This window comes from Meleagris gallopavo, chromosome 6 (assembly GCF_905368555.1).
Source record: "Meleagris gallopavo chromosome 6, MGAL_WU_HG_1.1, whole genome shotgun sequence".
Lineage (NCBI taxonomy): Eukaryota > Metazoa > Chordata > Aves > Galliformes > Phasianidae > Meleagris > Meleagris gallopavo.
The window spans coordinates 40431360-40454662 of NC_139409.1; the positions used below are offsets into that span (position 1 = coordinate 40431360).

The 23303-nt window shown below is 37.9% G+C and overlaps 1 protein-coding gene across 3 annotated transcripts in view; it reads right to left on the reverse strand.

Annotated features, from left to right (window-relative positions):
• Window positions 1-23303, reverse strand: part of SNRK (SNF related kinase) — a 36783-nt gene that overhangs the window by 2567 nt on the left and 10913 nt on the right. For all 3 annotated transcript variants that reach the window (XM_085226421.1, XM_085226422.1, XM_003207214.5), the window contains exons 2-6: window positions 22140-22238; window positions 20242-20935; window positions 7090-7231; window positions 4757-4969; window positions 3395-3529 (exon numbers count right to left, since the gene is read on the reverse strand). In XM_085226421.1, coding sequence (XP_085082547.1) covers window positions 3395-3529; window positions 4757-4969; window positions 7090-7231; window positions 20242-20830 — 1079 coding nt within the window. In that variant the 5' untranslated portion in view covers window positions 20831-20935; window positions 22140-22238. The remainder of the gene's footprint in view (window positions 1-3394; window positions 3530-4756; window positions 4970-7089; window positions 7232-20241; window positions 20936-22139; window positions 22239-23303) is intronic.

Consider the following 23303-nt stretch of genomic DNA (forward strand, 5'->3'; position numbering starts at 1 on the left):
AGCAAAGTCAGAAGGAACATTCTCCTATTTAAGTAAGTTTCATTCAGACTTAAGCTCTGTTCCACAGTATCACCTTTAATTTCAAACATATGCATCAAGATCATACACATTTATTTGACCTTACCTCAACAACAGGAATACTGCAGTTTCATAAATTCAGAATTCAGATTGATTATTCTAGTTTATTAAGCGAAGTTCAAACGGTATGAGTGTCTCAAAATGAATCGAAGTGACAGTTGAGAGTAAATCAGGTTTACCATCAGCAGCTGATGTCTTTTTTCTTCATTGTCTAAGCTGGTAACTAATGATTTATATTTTACTTTACATTTGGGATATATATTGTAATTTTCCCATCATATACACAATAAATTAAGAACAAAGACTGACAGTCCTTTCTCTCTACCTGTATTTTGAAAGTCTGATCCAAAAGAACCACATTCCTTGTACAGAGTAAGAATTTTCTTCTATCTTCTCAAAAAGTTATCTTGAAGTTAAAAGAAGTTTCCTCATCATGTGATTTTACATTAGCTAACATAATCTAGCACAACGCACGAGAAGCGGTGAAAAGAGACTTCTGCTCATGTATGGATGACATTACAAGATACTGCCAACCTTAGTTTGAGGCTTGCCACCAGAAGGGGCTGCAAAACTCTCCAGCCCAAGTAAGAACCAAAGTATGGCTGGAAAGCAGAGAGGAAGCAGAAAAGTTTCAGATCGGGGTGACCACCAACTATTCTCATTGTGTTCAAGTGTTTAGAGTTAATAGATGCATCTGTGTTAGAACTGTATTTGCTCAACATTTCCCTCATCTACCAGTCTGGTCACCCAGTTGTAGATGGAGATGAGGTTGGTGAAACACAACCTGCCTTTCATGAACCTGTGCTGGCTGGGCCTGATCCCGTGGAAGCCACGCACATGTCATGTGATCTCACCAAGCTGTTTTGTTCTGTAATTTTCCCTGGTACTGAAGTCAGGCTGACAGGCCTGTGGTTCCCTGGATCCTCCTTATGGCCCTTTTTGTAGATGGAAGTCACATCAGCAAGCCTCCAATACTATGTGTATCTCACATAGTAGCTCACGTTTACCTCCCTGTCTTCCTCCACATTGTGTCCAGTAGGTCCAAAGTGAGTGGGCAGAAGGAAAACTCCGAATTGTGAGTTATTCATGTTTAATATATATAATATTATATATACATCTTCTAAACTCTCAAGATGAAATTAATGCATCACTGTTGTCCTTTCGGTAAGATCACTCTAGATACTTTCCATTTAGAACCATCATGGAGAAGAGTAACTTGAATGCTACCTGAAATTATTAATGGCAAGAGTTCATCAATTACTGTGGATCTGCTTGTCATGCAAAGAAAATTCACGCTATTAACACAGACTTTAACTATTCTATTCAATATTATAAAATCACACCAAGATTCAGATTCAATAAATCTGTGTCACAGTTCCTCATCTAACTGGAGTAGCTGTTTTACGGAAAAAAACAATACTGATACAAAGAAAAAAACAATTTAAAAGCAGATTTTGTAGGTTTAGAACTCATTTGAACTCCCAAGTTTTCCTCTAATTTGTTTTATAGCTAATACTTACTATTAGACACATTTGATGTTCTAATTGGATTTCTAGTAAGAGATTGATGAACATAAGAGGACAGAGAGAAGTGCTAAGCAAAAGGCATACAGTACTGACCTTGAAAAGAGGTAAGCTCTGTAACACCAAGCCTTAGCCCACTTAAGTTTCTGTAGATTAAAACCTGTATTTGCTTGCAACAATAATTCTTCTAAAGCACTTGTCACCATGCCACATCAGATAATGTTTCTTACGTGAGCAGACAGAGAGATGACCCTTCTGTGCAGCAACTTGATTTCAGTCTAATCTAGCTCACAATCTCCAGACAACAAAGATGTTGATAATAGCCACTGTAAGATTCTGAAACAACTTGTTATTCAGATAGATGGAAGGATATTCAGAAGTGATTCATCTAAGTCCTCAAAAATTTCAGCCTAAATCCAAGGTAACAATCAAGGCAGATGATGCATCTAGAACCTGTTTTTCACTGTGCTTACCTTTAATTTGTAACAAGCATCTTTGTGTTTGTTTTTTTTTAAAAGATTGAATTTGAGATGATAGTACCTTCTATCAATTAGTCCAAGTAAAATATAGACATGCAGCAGAAGGGAATCATAGTATTCATGCTCTTCTTCCACTCTTACATGATTTTCATTGCATGAAAGCTGCACAAAAAGCCCTCTAGCATGAATGACCAGTCTTGTCTTTTCCTTGCTACATTAACAAACCTGAAGGTAAGTAGCAACTGAAGCATTTAGTGTTCTTCTCTCACTAAGAGATTAGCTACCAACAACTGCTATTATTGCTAACAGTAGTTACCAATAACATTTTACCTAAGTCATTAAGGCAACTTTCTGAAAAGACTGGAAATCAGAGGGCAGAAATTAATGGGAAAGCCTCAGTACCACCTCCATCTTCACTGGAAAGATTGTCAAGATGGGCCAATGATGATTTTTCTTAACAGCAGAAGGTTTCTTGTTGTATTCTAACTCTTAGCAAAATAAAAAGAAAGCATTCAAGAAACTTAACTGTTCAAAACTCATATGCCCCAGAATCAATGTGCAACTGGAAACTATTCACTACTTAAGCATATGCTTCTGTAACTGAAAATGTGATGCTTTGATAGTGGCCTGCACAGCAAGTGGACTGGTTGAACGCATCAATACTGATTACATGGCAGAATTCTCCTCTCCCCCCTTTGCTTTATTGCCTGTCAACAAACTGAAACTCCATGGTGCTTTAATAGTTTTTGTCAAACTAAGAATTCTATGGCAGTAATTTTAAATGGATGACTGAAGTTTTCAACCATTTTCCTTACATAACAGCCATATCAAACTAACTGTATTAAAAAGAACAGAACAACCTGAAGAAATATGCTCAAATCCTGATTTAGAGAACCAAAAGCTAACAACTACTCCTTAACATCAAATTCAGAGTAATTTCTCATCTGTAAGTAATTCTCCATCCCATTTAAGGACAATGCAACTGATTTTTTTTTTTCTCCAAGGATATTACACAAACTTTCTAAGAGGACCTGAAGGTCAACAAACATGTCTGTTCCCAGCAGGTATGAAAATCTATTCCTTCACATACAGACTTCAGATTCTTTACTCATCTTCTAAAAACAGTAGAAATTGAGAATATTGGTAACTGATTTGTGAACAGCTTCTCAATTGCCACAGCACTTTATTTGAACCCACTTAAAACTGGCAGTAAAAAAGCACATTACAGCTTTATAAAAAGTAGTACTTGAACAATTCAATAAGACACTAAATTTAAAAAGGAAGAAAAAGAAATTCACCTTCTCCAATTCTTACCTGAACTGCGCTTTGATGTTGCTAGGGCTTGCAGATCTGGTCTGAATTTCTTTCTCCTGTTTTTCTCGCAGAATCCTCTCAGCCAATAAGAAGTACGTAGCAGTGATGTGATTGTATTTGTTAGTTTCCAGTGCCCTAGGGAAAATAGAACACGAAATAAACCATACATCAGTGGCTTCTAAGAACTGGACACGCAGTTTGCACATCTTGCTGTATTTCTTAGGAACAACATCTAGAAAACACAACTGTGTCTTTTCGATACCCTGACAATTGTGTCTTGGTCTTCCTAAAAATGAAGAGCCAACAGGTCTAGTCAATTCACTTTAGGTGAATGAGAATATTTTTAGAGTACCATTCAAAAAGAAATTAATTCTTCCTTTGTTGACCATATTAGAGTTCCAATACTCATTTATGTAGCAACCAGATGAAAAACTTCCATTATCTTACAGATGTCACATTAACTTCACAATAAAATTTTACTTCTAATCCCAACATAAGGAACACCAGCAGCTAAAAACTTAAGTAGTGACCCTGCTATTTTATTATCTTTTATTTTTCTCCCCCTCCCCCCAGTGTTAAGGTTTTAAGAGTTTTTTCCAGGTCAAAATAGAAAAAAACAGGAACAAATAGAAAAAAACAGCTACACTCTCTTTCGATGCATTGAATATTGTGATGACTTGGGGTTTTTAATCTGTTAGAAGAACTATGCAGATTTCTAGTATGCTCACTCAGTGGCAATGAGTGTGTTGCATTTTACATTATACAGATTTTGCATTATGCAGATATAAGAAATAGTACTTTGAATTACAAAGATCCATGTATATGCAAGCATACTAAAAGAAAAATGTTAGAATGACCTGGGCTGAAAAGGACCTCAAAGATCATCTAGTTTCAACCCTCCTGCCGTAGGCACAGTCAATTTCTGGAGTACATGAAAATATGTGAATAAATTGAAAGTCATAACGCAGCATCTACTAGAAGACTTAAGGAACATTCAGCTTCAACTCAACATTGAAGGTAAACTTCAATTTATCACCTCTACATATGCATGAGGACAGTATATAACTAGTATAGATAGGTAGCACAAGTCAAAGCATGGATTTCAAAGCAAATTTTCTCAAGATTGCAAAGTGTTGCAGGAAACAAACACTGTTCCAAAACACCTCCTTGAAGTTTTGCCTAAGGCTGGATCCATGTCAGTACTTCTCATCCTAGAATGCTCTCAGAGAGCAAGACTGTAACACTTCGTTTGATAACTGAATGGCTTGACATTTAAACACTGAAACATCCAGGTTACCATGACAGTCTTCTATCTCATACAGTGGCACAAACTGAACTTTATACAGGAGACTGAGAACTTACTCCACTATAGTATCTCGGTCTGCAATGTCACCAAGAACCATACGCTGTATTATACTGTTGTGTTCCTCCTCGGACAGATTTTTGTATGACACAAGAGGAATGTTGTACTTTGTTGCAGGAGAAGGGTCAACTCCTTGGAGCCACGCATGGTTTTCAATCTCTTCCAAAGATGCCCTTCGCTTCGGATCTCTCTGCAACATCCGTGTAATCAGACTGTGAATAAAAAACAGATCTAAACAAAATGCACTTGCATGTTTAAAAGACAACCATTCTAACAGCAGCACTGGAAAGAACTTTGCTGTCAGCCCAAATAGGTCCTCAGAAATCTCTATGTAAGCAGTGTGGTAAGAAATTATTCTCAAACATGTTCCAAATATTGCTGAGCTGAAACTATTTATTTATTAAAAACTACAAATACCATAAGCACTACAGTTTCCATTTGCTATGCTTAGATTCTTAACATCTGATTTACTGTTTGTTGTTTTTTTTAAATAAGTTTATATGGCAGCTGTGACAGATGGCCTGCAGGCTGGTCTGTACAATAATAGAAATATAATTTTCTACTGTTGCTGCTGTCAACAAGATTGGGGAATGGCAAAATAAGCAGAAATGTTATATTCTGAGATCGCCTATAAAACATTTGATTCTTCTGTATCTGTGACAGTGATCTCTTCCACCCTTAAAAACAACATCTAGGATGAAATAACAAACATACTAGCAGGTTGACGCTGAACATTTGCAAGTTCTGGTAGGGCAGTACATAGATTCCTAAAGTAAACAGAAAAAGATGACTGTCATCTCTTTGTGGACTCTGTCTCTAGTGGGAAGTTAGCCAGGTAAGATGTCACTTGTATTACTATTTGAACATACACAGAACTGGGCAACTCATCTGACTCTTTTTAATGCCCTAGTAAAACATCAGCAGTAAGGTAGTAAAGTGCATCATAAATGCACCACAAGTACCCTCCTGCTTCAGGCTTTCTTATGCATCCCAAAACATCAAGAATGTTTTCACTTAAAGCAGATGGTTTAGGCAGTCTCAGAGCCATTTCCCTAAGTAAACCTAACCTTCAGAGCACTTAGGTATCTGGCAATACATCAAAGAAGTGCCACATGCAGAAAGCAGATCTACTTGGGCCTTTAAGCAAATTAACATTAGCCAGTATATTAAGCAAAAGGATTCAAAAAACAGGAAATTTCATGGCCCAAGTACCACACGCAACATCTCACAAGATTCACTGGAGGCATTCAAGGCCAGGCTGGATGTGGCTCTGGTCTGGTGGCTGGCAACCCTGCACATAGCAGGGGGGTTGAAACTCAATGATCATTGTGGTCCTTTTCAACCCAGGCCATTCTATGATCCTTTCTGACAGAATTCACTAATAAGAGCTTTTAAACTCTTCCCCTTTGGTATTTTAAACTTCTCGTATGCAAGTCTCTTTAAGTTACTGAGAGCCCTGATAGGAGCTTTTCCATGATACTAGAAATGCTAGACACTGTAAGGCATGAAAACTTGTTATCACATTGTGTTATGCATTCCTGGACTGCACAGGTTAGGAGAGTAATGGTCATTTTGACCACAGTTATAATAAATCTCCTTCTCTGTCAAGGAACAGAATCTTAGATGTTCCTCTAGTCTTATGACTCTGACATATAGTAAAAGGACTGATGATGTCATTAATTCATCTTTACTGTACGGGCCAATATTGGAACGTATAATAAAAAAAGCAGCAGTGAATACTGCAGAAAAGCATCACATCAAAATGAGTCATGATTTTCAAGCAGCATATGGCATTTTGCAGATAGATGATTTTTCTCCTGTGATTGCCTAGAATGTTGGAGTTTCCATTTCAGTAGGAGATAAGCAAAGTATGCTGTGATATGCTTGGGCTTTTACACCTTGTATTCTGAACTGGAATCTAGAGAGATCATTACCTTTTTCACTCCTGCCACAAAGTACTCTGAGCAAGAATGGTGGCCAAAGCCAGCCAAGCCCTGAGCATCTTCTCTAATCATTTATAAAATGGATGACAGATGAATAAAGATACAATTTCTCAAACATGTGGGAAAAGCCTACTGGCAAAAAAAAAATAAAATCATAGGATTAACCTTTACTAAGAACAGGTATAGGAAATAAAAAGATGCTATACTGCTGCCTAAGATACTCAGTCGACATGAGAAAATACTAAGAACTAAGGAAGAACACAAGCAGTAGGTACAGTATTTTAGTAGCTGGCAAAGAATATTTCCACACTAATAAATTGCACGAGGACTCTCAGAGGTAGTGAAAATCCACTTCTATAACGCTTTCAATTCTTGGGTACTCTACTTACTCTTTACATTCTTTGGACACGTGAGGTGGCACTGTGTATTTGCAGTCCATTATCATAGTCAGAGTTTCACTGTCATTTGCTTCTTGAAATGGTGGTTGTCCACATACCAACATAAAGAGGATGACCCCCAAACTCCATATATCTGTAAACATATAATTCATGTTTTAAAGTAATTGTTGAAAAAGTAGACATTATTACCATCAAAACTGATGTATTATTGAGATGCATCCCGAGTTCACTACTGTACTCTCAATTATCAGCGTTCCTTACAGAGTTTGCAATTCCACTGAAATACAGCAGTTCCACAGACTGACAGTTTTTATAGCTTATGAGAGGAAAAAAAATAATGAGAATTCAATACTTCAACAATGAAAAGTATTGAGACATCACATCTTTGACAGCAAAGCATCATTTAAAGCTGAAGATAATCCGGTCACTCAAAAGATAAGAATTTATTACACTTTCATTCATAGGTAGGCACAGATTATTACTGGAGATGTGTATTCAAAGCATTTCCTTTCTAACAGACTAGTGCAAACTATTCTCAATCTTATTTGTTACCCAATGCAGTAAGAAATTCTAAAAGTCACTTACAACAATGAATCAGATATTTGTTTTTCCTTCAGTAGCAGTGACTTTAAAAAAGTTATTTGTTAATGCTAAGTAATGAATTAAATTGTCTCTGTAAAGCTGTTGTCTTACACATTAAGGACCAATCATTAAGACGTGAGTGTTCCGGTTGTCTTGCTTGCCTGGTTGGTTTTAGATATCTATTGAACATCTAATGAAGTTATCAGCGATCTCTACTAGGCTATGCAAATTTTCTTTCCTTCCAATTCTTCTTTTGTTTAATTCCAAAACCGTTTAACAATTTCCTTGGTCCCCAATGAAATGACAAGCCTAGGATGAAAAAGAAGCACTTCTAGGTATGAAGCACTTTTGTTGGTTTCTACTTACTGGAAAGGCTAAAATTTACTTCAATTCTTCATAAAGCTTGCCTAGAAAAAAAGCATTTCAGGTATCTCACTGCATTCAATGCAGGAAATTGAGACTTTGAGAAAGATGGCACGCTGCCTGAAATTTAAGCAACAAAAAATAATCAAATGTACACAATATATTTAGAAGGCTCTTCAACTTCAGGTGTAACTTCACACTATGGAAATCCCAGCAGCAGTTTTGGGCCTCGTACCTCAGCATTTCAGAGGTCCGCACAGTAAAACCAAGCAAGCAGCAGAACCGAGATAAGTGAAGAGGCAGAAAGCTCCTGAGGGAAGAGCAGCTGGCAGCAGCCGTGGGAAGCAGAGCACACAGCTCTGTCCTGGAGGAGCTGGGAGGGAACCACACTGTTAGCTGTCCAACTGCAGCTGGCTTTCTGCGGCCTGCACAAATACCTGATGTGCATTTAAAGCTGAAGGATGGCTACGGTTTTGTTTAAGAATGTAAATCACACACATTCATCCCTAGCACAATTATTCATTTGGATAGTTACAACACATTCTTCGTATGGTTTAGCTGAGAGAGAAAAAGACACGCTACAGGGTAATTTTCTTCAGAGCTCTAATTTGTACGAAGTGTATGCTATTAACTCCAACAATTATTTGATTTCTGTTATGCTACTTTAGGGCCTCAATCCTGTATGTGCCGAGCACACAGAGGCCAGCTCGCCAAGCCATGGAGATCTGCAAATTCAACTTCATTGATCACACTGCAAAGTCAGTAAGTGCACTAAGTGCTTTACTACACTTCGCCAGCCCGATGCCAGAAAGCTGCACGGTTTGGAATGCTGAGACTGAAAAAAAAGCCTCACAAGACAGAGGCTATTTTACCTGAAGGTACGTCTTGACTACTGTAAAGGTGCTTGCATCTTCCTGCTTAGTCTGAAAGGAGCCTAAAGTCTCTGGTGCATCAGCCATCTCCCACCAAGCAACAGGTATCAAAACCTCATTTCTGCAGGCATATGGAATACGTAGCATCACACATTTCTATTAACTGCCATCTTCTGTATGTTGGTGCCCTTCCTCGATTTCTAGCCTTCCCTAAGGAATCTGTTTTGCAATACATTCTATGTTGTGTTGTCAGTATTCTGTTCAGTGCCTCCCAATAAAATGCTCAGTGTCTCCTTCCAGCAGGAAGCATTTCAGGAGGCACCACAGAGCATCCATAATTACAGATAAATTATGTTTGCCGTAATAAAATTACATTGGCTAAGTTTAAGCCAAGAAAAAAAACACTGAAGAGGAGAGTGAAATAATTAAACCATAAATTAAAAATGAGCAGGCAAAAAGCTAGAACAGACGATTCCAAGAAACCGAGCTTAAAATATCAGAAAAGTCCCAGGAAGAGGACAAAAATAGCAGTGAGACAACAATTAAAGTTCCACAGAACCACACACAGAGGGAACTGCAGCCAACTTCCAAGTGGCTCAGCTCACAGTGAGTACATACTGAGCACCCCTGAGTATTTTCCTTTAGACAGCAAGGTCTATAACCCATGTTCTGCTCAGCACACAGAACAGTGACACAGCATACTGTGCACCAGCTGTGTGGTTGGTTTTCATTGGATATATACCTTCTAAAATTTCGGTTTGGAAGGATGTGATGATAAATACTGCTTAAGTAACTTCTGGAGAATTAAAATATGTATGTCAGGTACTTGCAAAGAATCAAAAAGTCTAGAAGCAGAATTGAATTCATTCTCTATATGCAAAGAAATAACTGTTTAGATGCTGTACCAAGAGCCGTGGTTTAGTGGGAAATATTGGCCAGAGGTGGATGGTTGGACTGGGTGATGTTAGAAGATTTTTCCAACTTTGGAGATTCTATGATTCTGTGTAGGCAAAACTTATGCTTTCTCCTAACAAATACATATTTTGTTATCTGCATCAGACACTCATCTATTGTGGCCAAGAAGTGGCCATGTGCAGAGTCAATTGCATAACTTTTGCACACAACTTATTTTTATAGCTGTGGCCAAAGAACTTCATTGCATCTATACTCATGGCTACTAAAATGACTCTGGTATCAGGAATAGCTTAGACATGCTTAAGCAGATCCAAAAGTATACTAATAACAAGGAAGAAGAGAATGCAGTGAAATAGCGTGCCTAAATAATTCTAATCCCCATGTGGAAAGACTCAATGTGTTCCCTCCTTATTTTTGCACAGACTTTAAGCCACATCAAACACCACCTTGAGGTCACCTTCACAAGCTCTCCAGCATCACATTATAGAAAGCATCTCTCCTCAGCTACAGAAGCAGAGCTAAGTGCCTGGATGGCTGCAAATGTATTGAGAAGATATCTTCAAGAGTTCTGCCCCTGCACAGGCAGTCTCTTAAATAAGATGTCCTAGCCTGTTCTTTGCATCAGTTTAACTAGATGCAGTTACTTCTTTGAAACACTACATGCAACTACAGCCAAACCAACCAACCACTTTAAAGAATGAAGCAACATGTTTAATAAGGTTCTCTTTCTGGTCTACTGCACGTTGTTATCATGTCAGAGACACAATGGGAAGCATACAGGTTGCTGCAGCTCCACTATCTGGAGCACATATCTGGAAAAGGATTTAGGGTTTTGATTCTTTTGCTAAGAGACACTGAAAGTGTATTTAGTGAATCTTCCTGCAGCATTTGTCCTATTCAGAAACAACCTGAGCTCAGACTACAGATCTTGAATAACAGATTGACGCAGAAGTTTAATTCATATTCTTTTCTGACTGTAAAAATAGAGGGCTGGCCACTCTGTCTTCTGCCACACAGTATTTCAGGCAACGTTCTATAGATCTTATTAAAAAACTTGATCTCAGTAATCATTAGTCACAATAATGAGGAGTGCTAATAGCAGGTGGAGGGAGGTGATTCTCTAAGGCCTAAGCCAAACTCAGCACATTAAGTACCTCACTGCATCAACAGCTTCCTTTTGCCCATCTAGAACAGCACAAGGAGGTGTTTATTCAAGAAAAGCAAGAACTATAATAGTTTTGATAGCACGAACGTACTGAACTTCAATGCTCCATTTGAACCAGCATAGGGTTGTATCCCTGCTGCGAAGTCACCATTAGTGTAAAAAGGATGATTTCAAGTGTGAAGGAAGTGGTAAAAAACTGCTAGAAAACAGGAAATGTAGAACTAAGTTTCAAAGCACGTTCGTTTGCAACACACAAACCTTGCAATAGCAAGGGAAGCATAGAAATGCTTTGTAAAGAACTGGACTATTCAACAGTATTTCAAACTATCCCACGTATTCAGACAAACGCTGCATGCAACCCCAAACAAAGTAGTGTAATAGCAGTATCTTGTTATTACAACATAACACTGGATTTAATTGAACAATAGGATTTTTACTGGTAGATCTCCCTACATTTACGTTTCCTGAAAAGAAAAAAGAAATTCCTGCACGTTCAGCAGTACTGCAAGAGTTTTATGTCTTAAAGCCACTTACAGCTGAAGGTTAGAAATCTTAACTGCAAGTATCTCTTTTAAAGTTAAATGAGCCCATTACCATCCCAACACACAATTAAGTTTGAATGTTTTATTTTCCTCATTTTCAGCGTGACTCAATATTAAAGATTTAGAAACCTTCAATGCATTCAATTCCAAAATATGATTAAATCCCATCAAATTTTAGAAGATTCAGAATATATTTGATCTTTGAGAAATACCATTTATAATTCATCTTAAGCCATTCAAGAAATGCAAAAAAACATAAATGTGTTTTCTACTTTTTTTCTACTGGAGATCCATAGATGAATTTTTTTCTCTCAACTTCAGAAAACACACAGCACAAACTTTAGGAAAGAATGGAAATGCTTTCTTCTTTTAGAGATATGGGCTTTTGGTCTCCCACTTAGTGTAGTACCATATCACATTTTGGAAAACTGTTTCCAAAACAGTACCATTTAGTTAAGAATTTGAGGACTGATTGTGTTTGAGACATTACTAAGATCAGAATTAGAGGTTATTTTATTACAGAGTCTGTTTACAGCATATTAACATTTCCCCACACAACAGAAATGTTCTCCGCCATATTGTTTTCTGTTGCAGTAATCAGAGCTGTTCTATTTTGTATTTCAACAATTATGAGAAAACTTATCCGTTCTCTGGATCCTAAGGAAGATGGAGATTGAGATGAACTCAACTGACTGAATGCCACTATGAAGACTTACTATTACATGCTGTCCTTTCTCATGCTGTACCCTGCTACTGCTGATTTCTGCTCTGCTACACACTGCAGGTGTAGCAAAAGCAGATTAGTTCCTTCTGCCAGGGAGACCACTTCCACTTGCAGAGCAGGCAACGCATCCCGATCCTTACTCCTAAACCTCCAGGAGTGTTCTTGTACTTTTACAAAAGGGAGAAACATCAAAACTGAGTGAAAGCTTCAGTCAAGGCTCAGTGCTCTGCTCTGTCAGAGGCATCAGCTTTGCCAAGGCAGCTATATGTACAGATTGGAAAGATGTTGTGGCAGCAGTGAAATAAGGGTCTGACATCTCAGCACAGCAAGGTTTCCAGAAAGAACACCTCTTATTAGACCAGCTAATAACTGGGGAAAGGGGGAAGAAAAATAACTGCAAAGTTTTCAGGTACAGAATTTTTTTTTTTTTTTTTTAAACATCACACACTTTCAAAAAAAACATACCATAAGGGTTGCCTTCATTATAAGTAGTATATGCTCTTAACTTGGGTCAACACAGACAAAAAGCCCAGGTTGAAAGGCCTTATTTTTTTTACACATTATTAGAAAGTTGCAGAAATGCATGTAAAAGCAATTAGAAACCACAGAATGGTGCTGGTTCACAACGGGGCCGCAACCAGCAAGGAGCTGAAAGCAGAATAACCCCTTCCTCCCCCCCCCAAAAAAAAATAAAAATCAGGCTTTGGACAGAACTTTTCAATATTGCAATAAGTTAACCAAATAAAGTTTTTTGAAAGCACAGTTCCTTGGCTTGGGCCAAGGAATCAATGTACATCTGCAGCTCACATTTCCTTTTCAGAGCCTGGAACTCAGGTGCCTGTCCCAGTTTCACATTTAAGAATCCTAACCAAAGAACACAGGGAAGAGAAGGGTTACAGAAACCCAACTTCAGATGAGCCAATACAAACATTTATCTTTTATACAACTTAAAGGTTTTCTGCTATTCTTAGTAAAGCTTCGTCAAGATTGCTTACTTCCCTCTTCTCCAAGTGTTATCCAATTTACGCTCTCCAGAAAATTGCTGCAAAAAAAGAGTTTAGGCCTGGGGTGCTGCATGTCTTTAACACACTGACATGTAAAGCTTCCTATTAGTATAACTGAAAGGCAGCACACAGTACTCTCATTATACTGCAGCAGCCAAAATCTGTCTCTTTCAGAAGCACAGCAAAGATCTTCAGAGGCAATTTATCATTTACATTGGATGCTACTGACTTGAAGTCACCGTTGTTATGTCCTGAATAAAATGAGAGGTTAGACTCTAAAAGCATTAGCTAGCCAACTGCACCAGAGGACATTTCATTGCTTTTAAAGCCACTAAATACTGTTGCTCAGGAAAGGACTGCTGGAGCAGGATTCCCAGAGCCATGACAACCAGGGCTGTGTATACGCAACTTCCTTACATAACGTGAAGTCACTGCCATGGAAACCAAAGGACGTCATCAGCTGGCTGTGCTATGCCTGCCTTAAACACAGGGCACTCAAGCATCTGTTCTGCTCAAGTTTGTAAGCGGCACAAAACACATCCACATTCATCAGCTTAACCACTGAACTGGGCTTCGTCTCATCAGGCATTTATTGCTTTCTAATGTTCATCACTTAATTCTAAAACAAGCGCTATGGATTTCAGAAAGCTTTATTTTTGTGGCTTGGTACTTCAGTATGAGAGGCTTGCCCTAACGTCTTGCCCTTGCAAGTTAGCCACTTGTCACATTTTGTATGTGCTATGTGAACTTGTGATCATAAGCTAAAAATCTATACTCCTTTTGCAACAGACACATTTGCTTTAGCTACCTAAATTGAGTCCCCTTAATAAAGGAGTTCATTTGAGAAATTCATGGGAATAAGTAATTTTTCCTCCTAACAGAAGTAGAACTGCTGAGCAGTACGCACTGCATATGCTTTTCTGTTGGTCAGATAGACATATCTTTCTACAGAAAATGTACATTTAGTCAGGTTTTAGAGTAACCATTCCAATGAGAAGTAAGAGACAGCTGAATGTCAACTATCCTGCATGACAAGCCACTAAACTCAAGAGTAAAAAAAAAAACAATGAAAAAAATCAACTTATATGGAGATGAGAATGTGTACGTGTTTTTACCACTGCAAAGGTACCTACAGATGGGATCAATGAAGGATGGAAAGGGGCCCCAACTGGCAGCATCATGGGCAATTATTCCAATCACAGTGTTAAGATATTAAAGAGAACGTCATTGCCACAGCCTCTTCAGAGAACTGTGAAGAAAGTAGAATTCAAGGGGATCTCCTGAAGATGAGCCCTGAACGCTGAACGTTGAGTCTCTTTCAACATCAAGTTCTTCTGTGCAGAGCTAAATGTGGAAATTTTAATGTAAAAATCACCCACGTCTTTGCATTCTTGAAGGCAGCAACTGGGCAGTATCTCAAGGCTGTTTCCAAGGTAGGCACAAACACCCATCCTGAACTACTTCATTTGGACAGGAATTTAGGAGTGGAACTTGCCCTGGACTCAGGAGTAAGTCCAGGCTCATAATTCACAAGGGTACCAGTGACAAGCATGCTTGCTACTAGTTTGTATCTGTTTTCTTCACAGCACAGACTATGGAAAACAATGAAAACTCCAATTTGTAGAAAACTTCACACAACTGTCTGAAAAGCCAGAACACAGCTTAAGAGTACAAATTCGTATGACAAACACTGAAGGAAGATTTTTATGCACTTAATGAAAAAGTGCATAACCACAGTGAAAAAGAAGAAAAGCTGGTATCATACTGATCAGTGTTTCAGTGGTGCCTGTTACACTGGTGATAGGTTTGTGCTTCAGAAGATAATAAGTATGCTGACTCTCTACAGACAAAAAGCTTAGAAGATGCCATCCCTGGCATTAAAAAAAAAAAAAGAGAAACAAGACAGTATAGAATAAGCTTGTGTTAGCAGTATCAATGTTTGTATGCATCACAAGTAGTTTTACACTACTATTCACACTGTTGATGAGTCTGGATGATGACGACACTGGACAAGCTGTAAATCTGAAGAGCATGGGTAAAGAACAAAATAGAATATCGACCAAAAATGTGATCTTTGAGTGACTGAACCCTTTTTCTGTTCTTTAGCATTCTGTGACTTTGAGTAAGCTTGCATACTGGCATCTCCACTTGCCAGAGATGCTGCTGTCCCGTGACAATATTATTTCTAAAGTTTCTGTAAAATGGGATTTACTTCTCCCTTGCAGAAGACTGAGGCAGAGATCTTTTGCAATCAATGACAACACCATCAGAATTTACAGGCAGAACTGGCTGTTCTTGCTTTAAAGCTCTGCAAATGCAATTAAAATGACTATTAGACCACACAGACAAGAGAATTAAGAGAAATCTCTTCCTTTCCCCAATCCCTCCAAAAAAAAAAAAAGAGCAAAATAGCAAATGGCATTTAGCAAATTATTTTCATAATTAGTTTATCTGTCTGATGAAACAGTCTGTTCTATATGTTGCTTTATTTGACTAAGACATGCTCATCAGTAACTATTCTTATCTTTGGAAAGCATTTCTATTTTCATTCAGTTTGGCAACTATTGCTTACTTTTCCCCTCAAGATAATTGCCTGGCTTTTGCTGATTCCATGAAACTATTATAGACAAACTGTTGATGCTCTTAATGAGCAAATCAAGAAACCCCACACCTTCAACTTTTACTGAACAAATTCCACTGCCCTCAATCCAGAATAGTCTTCTTTACACTGATTTGTCAGTTCTGCATTTAGAAATGCATTCCTTCTCTTTTGGTTTCTGTTGCTTAGCCACATTTCCAAAACTATCGATTTAAGTCCCACCAGATCTGTGTTACCAAATTAGTTGATGGCTGAATGTAAGTCATTGGAGAAGTTGTTTGTAAGGCACACAAAATGAAGCTTCTGATCCTATGCACATGGATTCCATTAAGATAAATACTTTTTCCACAGCAGTTTGAAATATACTGAAAGCAGTTCACATGTGAAAGCGCCGGGATGCTAAAGGCATCCCTGTATTCAAGTGTTTAGTAGATATGCTAGTAACTAAAGTCCCGACAGCATGCCCTCTGTATTTTCACTTGGATACTGGCACAGAACATAAAATATTCTTTGCTAATGCCATTTGATGAATGACTGTCATTTTCAGTCAAATGAGCTTCTCTCGCATGGAAGGTAAAGACAAATGAGCTAGGCTGAGCTGATCTAACCTAAGCTTGCTTCTTGCAAAAAAGGACACATCTTATCACCTTCCCCCAGAACGCTGCTGCAAGCCGCAAGCTCCCATCACTTCCTTAGCACCAGCTCAAAACTAAGTGAACAAACAGCTCTGTTTGCTGACCTGGCAGAAGTTAAGCCTGTAGAAAAATTAATAGCCTTCTGTCAAATTAACTAATCAGATCAGCTCATCAAATAGGCAGCCACGCAACAGAGTGTAGCACACAAGAAGGGGTAGCTCTGCACTGATGCAAACAGAACGGAAGGGGAAAACCACATGCTGGAAGCAGCTACGTACCGTGCTATTTTAGCTTTCTGCACCCTCAAATCTTCAGACTCACCATGTAATACACCCAACTACCCAAAAATGATGCAACGTAACATTAAAAAAGGAGTTTTGGAAAAGAAAACAGTCATTAAAAAACTGTTGAAGGATTTTTTGCCTCACCTCTGTTTTACTTCTATCGTGTTTGGCTGCAATCCAATTTTGAACCTACTAGAATTCAAAAACACTGTCAGATATGCTAGGTAATTCAGTACCATATATGGCTTACAAACATCTTATTATTCTTTTCCCCCTTTAGCCAAGCCTGTCAAATCTTATATTCAGCATTCTCATAAGGTAAAAGGTCACTGTAAATAGCCACTAGCCACAATGCTTACATCAGTCTTTTACTTGGTGAATAAAGTGCTACATGCAGGCAGAAACATCAGAACGAGCTTCGTGCAGGTCAGATAAGGTCAGCTGCATGCTCAGCAGTGCTCAAGCACAGGGCAAACCTGGCTGAAGCTTTGAACGGCCACACACTCCAGCAGCACCATATGCAAATAAGCCTTTGCAAATCCTTGATGCAAAAAAGAAAACAGAAGAGCCCGAGATCCCTCCAGTAGTGACAAAGTGGGTCTGAACGCAATGCAGCTGCCCCTGCAACTTGACAGAAGGCAGCAAAATGGATCTGGACTCCACGCTGCCAGTCAAACAGCACTGAGTTTGAGTAACAGTAATATCCTTAGTCATGTTTTTATGACCAGCTCCCATTATCCCCTCTGCAGCGCTGTGAGGACAGACTGCTACACTAGAGGTCCATCTCCAATTTATCAGTTATTTGTGTATCACAGTACCACTTCAGAGGCCTGTGCTCAATAATGCTAAATAAACAACCCCAGTCCCACAATCCGACTAGAACAAATCTGAAGTTGTGAGAACAACACGGAGAACTCCAAGCAATAGAACTTCCCATTATCTAATTCACTCAGATTCTAAAAAGCCTTGAGAACATATGATGGTTGTCTAATGCTCTTCTTGCATCATTTTAACTATAGCCTTCAACACAAAAGGAAATGACAGAGCTAAATTAGGTACTCTCTTTTCAAGTGTGAAAGCTTTTAAGTAGCATCACAAAGGACAGATTAATCTCTAAACTAGCTGAAACAGTTACATTTCATAAAGCAAGCTTTTCCATAATTTTAAGCATATAACTCAATAAAAGGGCTGCCCTGAATATTTCAGCTCTTTGCAGTGACAAAAACGTAAATGGTATTTTCCCTTACAGTTATTCTAATATGATTAAGACATCAGACATGCCATTTTGTCACAAGCCTCACAACTGAGTGCACTGAGTTCTTTACTTTCTTTTTTTATTATGACAACTTCAGATAAATGCAAGCAGTATGGTGTTTTGGTTTTGTCACCAAAGAAGTTAGAATAGAAACTCTGCAATTTGCTGACAAGGTTAGAGGATCCAGTATCCAGTAACTGGTACTGTACTCTGGGGAGCAAGCAAGAACTGACCACTGCATGTATTTAAGTATCTTGGGAAATACAGATTAACTAGCATCCTTAAATTACACTAGAATTTCATTTTCAGCTAAGTTTTTTACTGTTCACAACAATGCATGATAAGCCAGACTGCTAGACACCTCCTCCTCTATTAATCAACTCAATCATTTTCTTCTGCTGCTATCATTTGATCAAACTGCTTACAAATTACTGTAAGAGCCGTTTTCTATGATGCCACCATTCTTACACTCAAACAATAAGGGGTCAAAGTGTGCTTTATTAACATATAATTTAATTCAGACTATCTGGTCAAAGCTTTTGGACTCAAGGCAGATTAAAACTCTCGAAGACATAGAAAGGCATCTCTCAAGGCCAAGTCCCAAAAAGATAACTCTCAGACAAACAATGTTTCTCCATTTCTAGAAAAGTCCTAGAATATAGCATTCGACAGAATTTACACCACTGTGACATTTCTAGAAGTGACCCTCACAAAAGTTGCATGTAATAGTTGTACGGCACTAGCTTACATTCCAACAAAGCTTAAGTCTTCTTCTAATGCTGAGTGAAGTGCAGCTACCAAGAAGCACCACTGCAGTTACTATTTACTCACTAACTACTTTTCAAAGTTTTATAAAACTGCAGTAGGAAAAAAAACTACTTGTCACAGAGTATGAAACGCAGCAAGAAAAGTCTTAAGGCCACAAATAAAAACCTAGAGATGACCAAGGCAGCATCTCTGTTGTTCAGACCTTCAAGAACCATATCTTATACTCCTATTCCTCTCAAGTCCCCATCCTCACTGTTCCCACCTGCTGGTTACACACTCCAATTCATCCCCTCCTCTTAAGAAAAAAAAAAAAGTTAATATCTGGAATTATTTATATTTTTTAAAAGGCAAGAATAATAGTTGAATAGAGTGCAGAAATATCTTGTCAGTCTATAAAAATATCCTAGCCTTCATCAAGTAGCTTAGCAAAACTTGGGCATGTTGAAAGTCTCAGAATTTAAACCACTACATGTTAAACACAGCAAAATAGAGCCACAGTAGTGTACTCAATCCTCACCAGCATTACGAGACTAGAAGCATTGCATAACAGGCACACAAGGACAAGAAATATTGCAACTACTGTAAGTCATTGGAAACGTTATGTACCTGAATGTGTGGTTAATGCTACTTCAGCTAAAGATATGATCACACGACAGTATTTACTATCGCCAATATTAAAAAAAAAAAACAACAACCTATGTTACTTCTAATAGCACACACAGGAGGCCTAAAAGAATAGCAAGACAATTCCCTGTATTGGTCTAGCACACTGAGCTATCCAGGTGCAACACAAAAACCAACTTAGACATGGCTACTACTCTTATCTTTTAGAATGGGAATCAACTAGGAACTTACTCCCTACTTTCAGTTCTCAGACAAGAAAATGTAATAGATGTAATAGGGAGTTAATGCTGCTCTTAATGTTTTGTTTCATTTGCAAGCTAAGTACATACATACTATAAATGGATTCCCACCACCTAACAGCAGAACACATAAGTACCATGAACTCACAGGGTCATTCAGATGGCTAAACTAAACAAGAAATAATCAATAGTTTTGGGGGATTTAAACAAAGGAAATTAAGAACAGGTACTTTCCTTAGAAGGAGGTAATGTCCTTGAACAAAGCAAGTTCAAGCTTATGTTTGCATCAATATACTGCATTCACCTTACTATTAACATTAGAAGTTTTTTTTTTGTTTTGTTTTGTTTTTACAACACACACAATCATATTAGTCCATGTTAAAAGAATGTCAATAACTTTTTCTGATAGAGATGCTCCAACACTAAGTCATCTGTAACTTTAGCATCACAATAACATTTCCTGCCAATTAGCTGGTTTCCACATATGGCATTATCTTGAAAAAGAAAACAGAGTGGTACAACATCATGGTACTTTACATTCAGATCAGTTGTTGAATTCAAAGAGGACATACCCACTGCTGGTGCATCATATTCATCCCCAAGTAAAATTTCAGGAGCAGAATATGCGAGAGATCCACAGCTCGTGGTGAGTTTTTTTCCAGGCTGAAATTTGTTGCTGAAGCCAAAATCAGTTAATTTCACAAGTCCTTGTTTTTCAAAGAAGACCACATTCTCTGGCTTTAAGTCTCTGTGAACTACATGCAGTTTGTGGCAGTATGATATAGCGTGAACTATTTGAGCAAAGTACTTTTTTGCCAGATCCTCATTCAGACCTTCTTCGTGCTTCATGATGTAATCAAACATATCCCCTCCATCACCTAGTTCTAAGATGAGATAAAGTTTAGTCTGGGTGTCAATCACTTCATATAGCCGTACAATATTGGGATGTTGTACTAGTTTCATGCATCTAACTTCTTGAAAAAGATGTCCAGTAGCTAGAGTATCCAGTTTGGTCTTGTCAATTACTTTTACTGCTACTTTTTCACCTGTAAAGACATGTCGAGCAAGTTTGACCACAGCAAAATGTCCTCTGCCCAAAGTCTTATCCAAGTCATACAATCCTGCAATTTTTCCATCATATCCTCGTTTGAAGCCTGCCATTCTGTTTCAGAAGATGAAATAATGCTCAAGCTCTTTGGAACTGTGATCTTTTCATAGAAGAGTATCCGTTGCAAATAAATAGTCCATTGTCACTGCCAAGCACGCCTGAAAAAATAGAGACAAGATTATATATTTGTATGAAAGTAAGCAAAACCATTATCCTGTAATGATTTTGAAGTCACACAGGCATGTTATTACAGATTACTTATAAGATCTTGAGGAGTTTTTGTAAAGAGTTTGATAAGTTATACCGCACTGACCAATACATTTCTGAAGCCACATTATCAGTATGTTTGATGAGAGTGAATTTCAACAGCGCATTAACAAAAATTTCACCAAAGCTGCGTGGCATTCGTGTTCTTGTAAGAAATACGTGAAGGCATCAGTGCTACAAGCACTGTTAAAACTGACAGAGCCAGAATCTGCAACTTTTCTGGCTATTTTAATGGCCAGAAATCAGCTGGACATTTACATGAAAACATTTATCTTAGATTTCAGTTTATTCTTTCAGGTTGCAGCATGTTAAACTGAGATGCCTGATTTCATTTTGTTAAACATGAGTTTAAGTATTATCGACTAGTCCTGTAATTACCACAAATTAACAAAGCTTTATAGGCTGAAATTAAAACGTGGCTTATAAAAAAAGTTTGGTTAAATATTTTGACTAGTTATAAAAACTGGTGATAAAAAGTTTGTGTATTCAGCAGCCCTGGCAATAAGTCAGTAAGAATAGAAAGGAAGCAGAGATACCACAGGAGGTTCAGGTTGTGCTGAATTCCTGCTTAGAACTAAATCCAGCATGCATTTAAAGAGGTAAGGTCCATTTTACAGACCGTTCATATTCAGACCTGTTTTAGGTCTCATGCCTTATTTTTATTTTATTTAATATGTAAAACACTCCAAAAAACTTTTTCTTGTTGTAACTTAGACTGGAGTTTAACCATCTGTAGTTATCAAAAAGCGAGCCATTCATCCCACTTCAAGCACAAAGCACCTAGAAATATAAAAACTAGATGGCTTACTGCCAACTCAATGAAACAGAAAACAGCTCTTTGTAATATATTTTCTTTTTTAGAAAACATTTTCTCAGTTTCAAAACAAAAACTTCAAAAAGAAAAGCTTTGAAAAGGAAGCTGGCAAGCAAACAGCTCCTGACATTAGCTATTCTCAAGTCAGAAACATAAGCATTAAAAACACTCCCTGCTACACAAGTTATTTCACAGGCAGTAAACTAATGAACTTGATTTCCTACGTATTCCATTACAAGCTTAGGGTCCTATGAGGATTGTCTGATGTTTAACAAGCTCACCTTACTGCTTCTCCCAGCTGGAATCATGGTATAACCTCTTCTCTATCCAGCTGTCTACTTCCATAAAGTCAGTGGGAATGCAGTTCAACACCTCCACCCCTGTAAAATTTGAATGAAATCAATCAACTTTTGAAACTTCAAAACTTAACCAAGGAACGGAGCAAATGCAATGATTACATAAACATGAAGTGTTTGTTGTTATTCTCTGCTGTTTGTTTTGGGAGGAATATTAATCAAGCTTTAAAAAGAACAAAGCTTAATTGATTTTTGCTACTGGACCTCTTTATTCAGCTATTAAGCACTCTACTTCAGATATTCTTCCAAGAACAACTATTTCACTTACAGATACCATAGCATCAAAATCTAGTGCTGAAATAACAAATGAGTTTTCTGTTAAAGATTGTTTTCTCTTTTTGGATTTGATTATTCAAGGTACAGGCGGATATTACGCATCCATAAACTACAATAAAACATCTAAAACTTAAGAGCAATCGCGAAAGCCAAAGTCGTTTCCTAGCACATTCGGAGCATGGTCATTTAAATCTAGGGCCTCCCACTGGAAAACAACAACAAATCTATTTTCAAGTAATCCACAAGCACTACCTCTAAGAGGCATCAAATACCTCAAATCAAAGTAAGTCTATTCTTGTTTATGCAGAAAGGTGAAGTACTACATTGACACATCCCATCTTGCAATACATACTGCATAGATGAGCAACCTGAACTCAAATCCATATTCCATTTGGTAAGGATGCCTACAGTCAAGAACCACGTCAAGGTTTCTTCTCAGTCTACTTTATGACCAAATACATGGGATGTAATGTTGGATCAACAGGACAGAAAGTAGCAAGGAAGCAAATGTAACCGAGGAAAACAAACACTGAAGAGGTATCTGAGAGAAGACTGAAGAGATGAGGTTTTTCTTGGATTGATTTAAAACTAATGCTTCAAACAACTCCTGTTCATACCCAAGGGAACCTCTCAGCAGACAGTTTTCTACTGCATCGAGACAGCAAGTGCACAGACTACCTCCCCAGTATGGACAATTTTGTATCAGGTTAAGATTACTGGGTCTGGGAAATTGACTCCATACTTTTTCCAACAACAAATCTTTCTAATTCAGTACTTGCCTTTCACAGTATTAAAACTGTACATCAAGGATTA